Genomic DNA, 9,953 nt, shown 5'->3' on the forward strand with positions numbered 1-9,953 from the left:
TTTAAGCAAAACCCCCCAAAAAAAAAAAAAAAAAGATTGCATTCAGAAACCAACAGTTGGCGTAATGGCTATGTTGTTGGACTGCCATGTAGTTGACTCTGGTTCAAGTCTGGATCTGGTGGCTTAAACTCATAATGGGCATGTGTGTGTGCCCAAGATCCCAAGAGGAGAATGGAGGAGAAGGGATTGCAGCGTGACAACCCCCCAACACACACCCCGGGGATGATTCTTGCTTTCTGTCTCTCTGTCTCTCTAGTTAGCACACGCACCATATAGCAAAAACCTCTCCAAAAACAAAAAGATTGTATTCAGTAATAAATTTATAGCCCTCATCTTGATGAGACTTGTTACATTTCAAAGTAAAGTATAAGAAAGTATTTTTACATTAAATCTACATAATAGATTATGTGTTTGTGTATGTGCACGTTTAATACTTTTTAAAAATTAACTTTTTTTCTAGGTTGGTGTTGGAGACATTTTTATTTGCGGTTATTTTGTCTACTTTCACTACTGTACCTTGTTTATGTTTGTTAGGACCAAACCTCAAAGCATGGCTAAGAGTCTTCAGTAGAAATGGGTAAGCTTTAATTTTATGTTTTAGTGATATTTGAAACTTTAAAAAAATTTAATGTCCTTTTCTATTCTTGAAAATTCATTGATTATTCAGATTAGTGTTTCTTAACACTGTATAGTTCTTAGAAATGCCACAAGGGACCATTGCTATTTGTTGCCAGGGACAGGGAATGGGCGCCTTGAGGGGGATCTATGCAGAAAAACTATAGGCCCCTGTCTCTTCTTAAGCAAGATTAGATCTGCTTTTTTCTTATGTAGTATAGAATTCTACTTAGCCTTTTGCTTGGGAAAAAAGTTTCTGTTACCAAATGAAAGCATTGAAAACTACTGTTCTGGGTTAATTTGGCACTATGAAAATAATTGCTACAGAGACCAGCAGTTAGCATAATGGCTATGTCACTGGACTCTCATGTAGTTTACCGTGGTTCACGTCCTGGACCCGGTGGCTTAAAACTCACACTGGGCGCGTGTGCGTGCATGCGCAAGATCCCGAGAGGAGAATGGAGGAGAAGGGATTGTGGTGTGGCCATCCCCCCCTGGGGGGTGATTTCTCACTTTCTGCCTCTTTCTCTGTCTGTCTGTCTGGTGAGCACACATGCCCTGTGGCAAAAACCTCTCCAAAAAAAAAAGAAAGAAAGAAAGAAAAGAAAAAGAAAAGAATTGCTACAAATAAAATTGCTTAAATACGTTTTATAATGTAGAAATGGGACACACAATCTAAAAATGTTTTCTTTAATAATGATAATTTCTTGTTTAGCCTTTTTAAATTAGATATCAGTGCAAGTTTTACAGGATTTCATTTTCTTAGTGGCCATATGTATTTTCAGCACTACTAAGTTAAAATTTTTGCTTTATGAAGAATTGACATATGTACCAGAAATGTTTGAGTTCTAACTAAGAAAATCAGTGATTATTTGGTGCCCATAATTTTGTACTGTTCATCACCTAGCAACAAAAGCTTTGTGAACATTTACTCTGTGTTCCGGTTTATGATAAGCCATATGAATATGTATATTTCAAAGTATTAGGAAGATTCTTTTCCTGAGGAACTTGTATGTTCAAGGAACAAGAATGAAATGAACAAATAATACCAAACAAAAATTGTGTAAATCAGGGACCAGCAGTTGGTGGAATGGCTATGTTGCCATGTAGTCGACTGTAGTTCGAGTCCCAGACCCGGTGGCTTAAACTCACGCCGGGCACATGTGCGTGCGTGTCCAAGATCCCGAGAGGAGAATGGAGGAGAAGGGATTGCGGCATGGCTATTTCCCCGGGGGGGGCTTTTTCGCTTTCTGTCTCTCTGTCTCTCTCTGTCTTTCTGACAAGTGCACACGTCCTATAGCAAAAACCTCTCAAAAAAAAAATTGTGTAAATCAAACAATAAATGCTGTAGGAACTCATAAGAGTCGGGGGACCAGTGAAGAATGGAACTGGAAAGGGGATTGACTTGGATCAGGAGTGTAAGATTTGGTGAGACCAGAAAGAAAGAGAAGGATATGTCATGCTAGGGAAATGACGATAACATAGAAACTGAAATGAAGGTAGTATTTTGTGTGATTTGGAAAGGAACAGCCCAAATGAGCAGATGGGTAATTTGGCTCTATAAATTACTTTTTCCTTTCAAAATTAGTACTGTTTTTTCCCCTTTAGAACCATTTTCTAAATAGTTTCTATTTGTGAAGTCTCTAGAACACAGAAATGTATCACCTAAAAAGTTTTTTTTACATGGTTACAATAGTATCCTAAATGGAATTAATACCTTTCAAGCATTTTAGTTTGAAATTTTTTCAAAGAATTATTTTATTTAACTTTATTTATTATTATTATTTTCCAGTTCGATCAGAGAAAGACAGAGAGGGAAAGCGAGAAAGCAACCTGCCAAGTCCAGGACTTGTGGTTGGCCACGTGGGAGTCCAGCATCTTTAACCACCACACCACCTGCTGGCCCCAGTTTGAAATTTTTAAACAGTGAAAACTAGTTGAATTTTTATTGGTTTAGATTAATGATATAGTTTTGAATTTTGTGTCTAATAACTAATGATGTATTTAGAGGAAGTTTTGTTATCTTATTTTACAGTTAGAACTACTACTACTACTTCTACATGGCATATGTGTTCCTAAAAATCACTGTCCTGTGTAAAATAAGCAATAAAAACTGCAGAGCTTATGAGAAAAATAGGGATAGTGACATAACACTCAAAAACTTCATCAGTGACATATAAAAGGAAGATAGAAACTTAATAAAAATAGTAGCACAGTTTTACACTTGTTAAATGGTTAAGAAATATATAAAATTACAATAAAATAGCATTTTTTCTTGGAAAAGATCTGAAGTTTGCTTGTAGAAGTAGATGTGTGAAGGATTGCTTCTCGTGCATTATTGGGATCAGTGAAGGATAGTGAAATTTAAACCTTTAATGCAAATATGGATGGATGTAGCTCATGGCTACAGAGGTATCTGAGGAATTGTTTTTTTTCAAACAGTAATTGTGATACAATGAAAAATCATACAGGTCACCTATTTAAAATATACAATTTATTAGTTTTAGCATTCACAAACACCAGAAAACTTCAAAAAGCTTGTGGAAAAAAAATGGAATTAAAATATGACTTTATTTTGGTGTAAAAAAACTTGAAATCCGTGCATAGTTTTTAAATATGGATTTCCCCTCAAGGTTTTGAAGCCCTCTCATATATGCAACTATTACTTGAGTCCATTTTAGAACATTTTCATCATCTCAAAAAGAAATCCAGTATCCTTTAACTATCACCTCCTTGTCTCCCTATCCTATGCCCAAGACCTAAACAACTACTAATCTACTTACTCTGTATATAGCTTTGCCTATTGTGGACATTTATTGTAAATGGAATCATATAATATGTGATCTTTTGTGATTTGTTTCATTTATCATGTTTTCAAGGTTTATCCATATTATAGCACGTAGCAGTACTTCATTTTTTTTTTTTTTATGGCTGAATAGCATTCTAGTGTATAGATATACATTACATTTTGTTTCTCTAGGTTCTTTCCTCCTGGCTATTATGGATAAGCTGCTATAGTAGGATCTCACAATACACATGCCAAATGGATTAACACAGTCAGGGAACATTTTCAAATTGCATACATCCATTCCTGACTACAGTTTGTCTAAGTAATTCTTCCTAATTTAAGTATCAGACCACATAGACGACCATGGAGAAGAAGTAATAGTTTATTTAGTATGAGGCTAGTGTGAACTTTGTTGTGAGAGGGGAACTTAAATCTTCCTGTCTCTACCATGTGTTAGTGGTGATTCAGTTTCTTCCTAGCACTTTTATTGCACTTCAAGTATTTAGTATAGGGCCAGCTCATGACGTGGTGGTTAAGGCAGCTGGATCCCTTATGCCAACTGTGCAATTCAAGTCCTGGACCCAGCAGCTTGAGAAACACACTTGAGTTCATGTGCATACATGCCCAGAATCCTGAAAGGAGGAAGAAATGGAAGAGAAGGGATTGTGGTGTGATCATTTCCCATGGAGGGGTGCTTTCTCACTTCCCTGCTATTGCTTTCTCGCTCTCTTGTCTCTCTCTAGTGAGTGCATGCAACCTCTGGCAAAATTAAAAGAAAAAAATATTAGTAAAAGTGTTTTAAAGGCTGTCTCTGTAGCCTAGTAGTTAAGGGAGTCAGATCCCACATGGCCTACCACAATCTGAATCCTAGCCTGATAATTTGAAAAACATGCTGAATGAGTGTGTGTGTGTGTGTTTGTGTTTGTACCTGCCCCAAATTCCAACAGGATACAGAAATGGAGTAGAAAGGATTGAAGTGACCACTCCCCATTGAGAGGTGCTTTCCCTTTCTCTGTCTCTCTTCTCTCCAGTGAGCACACACGTCCTCTGACAATTAAAAAATATGTATCAAATATTGAGAGAGGAATAAATGTGATAGATTACCTTGTTCAACATTAGAGTTGGTTTTCTTAAATGTTTTTTTTTTATGCAAAAATATTTTAAAAGTTAAAGATCTGGGGCCATCAGATGGTATAATGGTTACATCGGTGGACTCTCACGTAGTCAACCACGGTTCAATTCCCAGACCTGATGGTTTAAAATCCACACCGTTTGTGTGTGCATGCGTACCCAAAAACCTGAGAGGAGAATGAAGGAGAAGGGATTGCAGTGTGGCCATCCCCCCTAGGGTATAAGTTTTTGCTTTCTGTCTCTCTGTCTCTTTCTGTCTCTCTGGTGAGCACACAAGCCCTGTGGCAAAACTTTCTCTTAAAATAAAAAATTGAAGATCTGATGGTTCTGTAGTGATACTATGAAATACATGAAACAAGTGTGTGTTTTATCAAAATTGTCACAATATGAGTTAACATTATTCATATTGCACCATAACTTTAATTTCAAAGAATTCTATTATTTAAGAAGTTTGGTTGTACAGAATATGTGAGCAATACATACTTTTTCCTACATCATAATGATTTAGAACACAAATTAAAGTTCTAATTTGAAGTTCTTATGATGTAGTTCTAATTCATAAAAAGTACATAAAATGCCTTAAAACATTGACTGAAAATTTTAGAGCTTTAAATTCAGGCCATATTTCAGTATTTAAAGCACAGGATAGTTTTGTATGTTTTTTTAAATGTAAAGATGACCCTTTCTGGGGCCAGCAGTTGGCATGGTGGTTTAGGTACTGGACTCTCACAGGGCCAACTGTTTTCAAGTCCCAGACGTGGTGGCTTGCTTTCTCACTTTCCTTCCTTTTCTTTGACTCCCTCTCGTGAGTATATGTGCCCTATAGCAAATTTTAAAATAATAATAATAATAATAATAAATAAAATTAAATAATTCTTTAAAAATAAAAGATGACCTTTTAGTATTACTGAAGTGTCACTAAGATAGTATAAACAGGCCGATTTTGAATTGACTGACATCTCACTCAGTATTGAATAAATGTTTTATTCTGTTTTTGAGTGGTATAACTTTATATGCTAATTTCTAATGTATTTGCATGTTTATAGAAAGCTAATATTGAGAGGATGATTTATGTGCAAAATTAAAAACACAAAAACTTTGAGCATGAGAGTTGTGTAAGAATTACATCCTTAGCACACATCATTTCTGACACTATTGAGGTTTAATACATATAATACTTTTTAACAAGATTTTTTCCTTAAAGTGCAAAGTTTCAATGCCAGGAAAATAAAACGTAACAAAAGAATGCTATTATAAAGAAAATTGGAGGTCAACAAGTCATTCTGTTTCTTTTTTTTTTTTTGGAGAGGTTTCGCTATAGGGCGCGTGCACTCGCCAGACAGAGAGAGACATAGAGACAGAAAGCGAGAAATCACCCCCCAGAGGGGATGGTCATGCCACAATCCCTTCTCCTCCATTCTCCTCTCGGGATCTTGGGCATGCACGCACACGTGCCCCGCGTGAGTTTTAAGCCACCGGATCCGGGATGCGAACCACGGTCGACTACGTGGGAGTCCAGCGACATAGCCATTACGCTAACTGCTGGTTCCCAACAAGTCATTCTGTTTCTTAAAATATTCTGCCAACTTATTGGTATACTTATTATTGAACATTCTCAATTTGTACTAGTTTAATTCTGTTTGTTGCCTTGGTTTACAATTGTGGGGGTATTTTCTTTTTTCATTCATAGACTTTTTATAAAGGAAAGTAATGATCTGACTATAATTGACCTATATTTTTTATTGACACTTGCTTTTTGATTTATCAGTTCTTTTATACTGTTATTTAAATATTTAATTCAGAACTTTTGGTAAACTAAATATGTTCCTAAATAGAACAAAACACAAATCTGTGATTCTTGCCAAGATGAAAACACTCAGTAAGACCTATTTGCATAGACAAAGACAACAGGCCTCTTTTTGTCATCTTTATATAGAAAAGTTTTTTTCTTTTCAAAAATAAAAGATAGGGTCTTGCTATATCCCTTTTTTTAAAAAAAGTAATTATATATTTTATTTATCTTTTTTTTTTTTTTTTGCTACAGGGCACACATGCTCATCAGAGAGAAAGTGAGGAAGCAAGCTGCTAGGTTCAGGACTCAAACCGCAGTCAGCCATGTGGGAATCCAGCGCCTTAACAACCATGCCACCTGCTGGCCCCAGGGTTTTGCTATTTCTTGACCCTCTTGCCTCAAACTTCTGAGTTTAGATTATAAGTATACACCATTATACTCAGCTTCCTTTTTTTTTTTTTTTTTTTTTGGAGAGATTTTCACTAGAGGGAGATTTTTGATATAGGGTGCATGAGCTCACCAGAGAGACAGAAAGTGAGAAATCACCGCGAGGGGGGGTTGCCACACCACAACCCCGCCTCCATTCTCCTCTTAGGATTTTAGGCATGTACGCACACACGCCTGGTGTGAGTTTCAAGCTGCCTGAACTCAAACTGTGGTAGGCCATGTGGGAGTCCAGCACCTTAACCACTATACTACCTGCTGACCACATGCCCGGCTTCTTTACACAGGTCTCATTGTGTTGCCCATGTCAGCCTTGAGCTGGCAATACTCCTGCCTCAGCCTCTCAAGTATCTAGGACTACAGGCATGCCACACCACTATGACTGGCTTTTAGGATGGACCAGAGCTCTTACTGGGCCTCCCATGTGGCCTCGGCTTGTCACGTAGCAATGTCAGCCAGCGTGTACTACTGCAGCCAGTACCTGAATGGATTTTATATGGAAAAAAATTGGATTTTTATACAAAGATTTATTCATATAAATAATAGATAATTTAGCCTGAATATGGACACAGAAATTTAAAGGCAAAGACGCATTGATTTTAATATTTATTCTATGGGGAAAGGAAAAATTGTATCAGAGTTCCGTAAAACATGTTTAGCCACTAGGATTTGTTGTATAGTATCTTTTTTGATGAAGAGATAACAGTTAAAAGATCAAATGCATTTAAACAAACACTGTTTTGATGGCAGTCACAAGTGTTTACTGTGCCTTTGTCTAAGCCAACCAGTGTTTACTGTGAACGACCTTCAGGTACCTGTTACAGTGTCTGGCACATAGTAGGCACTCATAGTGATCTATATTTCAGTTAAGGTCTGATATAATGATTTTAGTAGAGTCATACAGTTTGGTACTTGAAACCATTGTCAGATTGATCTGTAACATTAATTACTTTTAAAGTTTGTTCACAGTAGAAAAATGAGTAGTTTATTCTGCTTTCAGCCTATTTACTCCTATGAAAAAATTAGCAACTAACTATAGAATTCAGATGACTTTATTATAGAAACTTGTAAAATGAAAATAAACCAATATCAGTAATGCTATAAATTAGCTAATGTTCTCCTTTTTTATCTTGTTTCTTTGTTACAAAAGAACATGTATATATGCAGTAAAAATTCAAATAACAGAAAAATATAGAAAGTTAAAGATCATAGTAAATCCTATCAAAGAGGCAATGTGATCAATAGATTTTATGTCTTATTTTTGTCTGTGCGTATTTTATCTTTTTTGTAAGTAAAATATAGTTAGACTGATCAAAAGCTTTATTACTTGCTTTTGTTCCACTAACATAAACATCCTTGTCTTTGTATGTGTGTATAATCTCTCTCCTCTGGCATAGTATCCTTAGTATATCTTTATAAGTAACACAAAACTTCAGCTCAGTTGATTTGAACAGTTAAAAATTTGATTATGTTGGGACCAGCAGTTGGTGTAATATCTATGTTGCTGGACTCCCATGAAGTTGACCACGGTTCGAGTCCCGGACCCAGTGACTTAAACTCATGCTGTGTTCGTGCGTGCCCAAGATCCCGAGAGGAGAATGGAGGAGAAGGGATTGCGGCATGGCCATCCCCCCAGGGGGATGATTTCTCGCTTTCTGTCTCTCAGTCTCTCTCTGTCTGTCTGATGAGCACACACGCCCTATAGTAAAAACCTCTCCAAAAAAGGGAAAAAAAAAAGAGATTTAAAACATTTTTGTTGAACTATAACATAAAATTCATCCATTTAAAATGTATAATCTAACAGTTTTTACACAGTTGTATAACCATCATCACAATCTAACTTTAGAACATTTTCTTGCACCAAAAAGAAACTGCCTATTAGCCCCAATTCTTACCCTTCCCTGCTCCCAAGTCCAGACAACCACTAATATATTTTCTGTCCCTGTAGATTTGGCTGTTTTGGACATTTCATAGATGGTGTTTTAGGAAGAAGGGAAAATGAAGAGTCACCAGTTCATTTGAGGAATAACTGGAATGTAATCCCCCCCCCCCCAAAAAAAAAAAAAAAACCCTCAGAGGAAACAAAGGCAATATAAAGACCAGAATACAAATTTTAAAAACTTACTTTTTTTTACATTCATAAAACATAAATAAGAGGCATTCAGAAATAATATTCAGAGAATAAGAAGTCTCTTAGAAAATAAAAACAGCATAGAAAAAATTCAATAGAAATAGAGACAGAATAAAAAAAGATCCCTTAAGCAAAGAGACAAAGATGTGGAAAATAAGTTAAAATGTAAGAAAAGAAATTAGTTAAAAATAATAGCATTCATAGCAAAAGATTAAGGAAAGCGAAATTCTTAAAATTGTAAAAAAAAAAAGAGAGTCTTAAATAAAGGAGAATTGTGACAATGAAAGGACCTGAAATTCAAGATTAAGAAAGCCTATATGCTTTTGGTATAATGGATGAAAAAGACACTTCAGAATATGATTTTGTAAAGTTTTGGATAACTAGGAATAAAGAGATGATTCTAAAAGTTTCCAGAAAGTGGGAAAAATCTGTTCCCTTTAAAGGATGGGCAACCAGATGGTACTGAACTTCTCAGGTGGTAATCAGAAAACAGTGGAGGATACCTTGAAAACTCTGAGGCACCTAACCACAGTTTGAGTCCTGGACTCAGTGTATTGAAAATTATGCTGGATGTGGCACGTGTATGCATGTGCCTAAAATTTTGAGAGGAGAATGGAAGAATGAGGATTGTCAATTTGCCATCTCCTTGAGGGTGATTTCTCACTTTCCCTTTCACTGTCTCTCTGTCTCTCTCTCTCTAGTGAGCGTCTGCACTGTATTGGAAAAAGCTTAAAAAAAAACTGAGGCAGAATGTTTTACAATAATTATAATAAAATCATTTCAGACATAAAGCGTCTCTAAAAGTCTATTTTCCATGTACTTTTTCTCAGGAATCTATTGAAGGAAGTGCTTAAAAAAAAGAAAGAGGACAGTAGAAAATCTTAGAATCCAGGAAATAGGAGATCCCAAAGAATCAAGAAAGTCAAAGGGAGTTCACTATATGATGGTGTAGGGATCTCACAAGACAGCAGCTGTGCAGCAGGCCTAGAGAACAACCGTTCCAGGTAGGAGCAGGTGAGGCCCTTCAAAGTGAAAGAGAGTAAGAGAATAAG

General features: G+C 36.2%; 1 protein-coding gene across 4 annotated transcripts in view; it reads left to right on the forward strand.

Moving 5' to 3' along the window:
* PIGF (phosphatidylinositol glycan anchor biosynthesis class F) overlaps window positions 1-9,953 on the forward strand; it is a 36,385-nt gene that overhangs the window by 6,617 nt on the left and 19,815 nt on the right. For all 4 annotated transcript variants that reach the window (XM_006159889.3, XM_006159886.3, XM_006159887.3 and 1 more), the window contains exon 4: window positions 461-577. In XM_006159889.3, coding sequence (XP_006159951.1) covers window positions 461-577 — 117 coding nt within the window. The remainder of the gene's footprint in view (window positions 1-460; window positions 578-9,953) is intronic.

Source organism: Tupaia chinensis, unplaced genomic scaffold (assembly GCF_000334495.1).
Source record: "Tupaia chinensis unplaced genomic scaffold, TupChi_1.0 Scaffold000661_1, whole genome shotgun sequence".
In the NCBI taxonomy this organism is placed as follows: domain Eukaryota; kingdom Metazoa; phylum Chordata; class Mammalia; order Scandentia; family Tupaiidae; genus Tupaia; species Tupaia belangeri.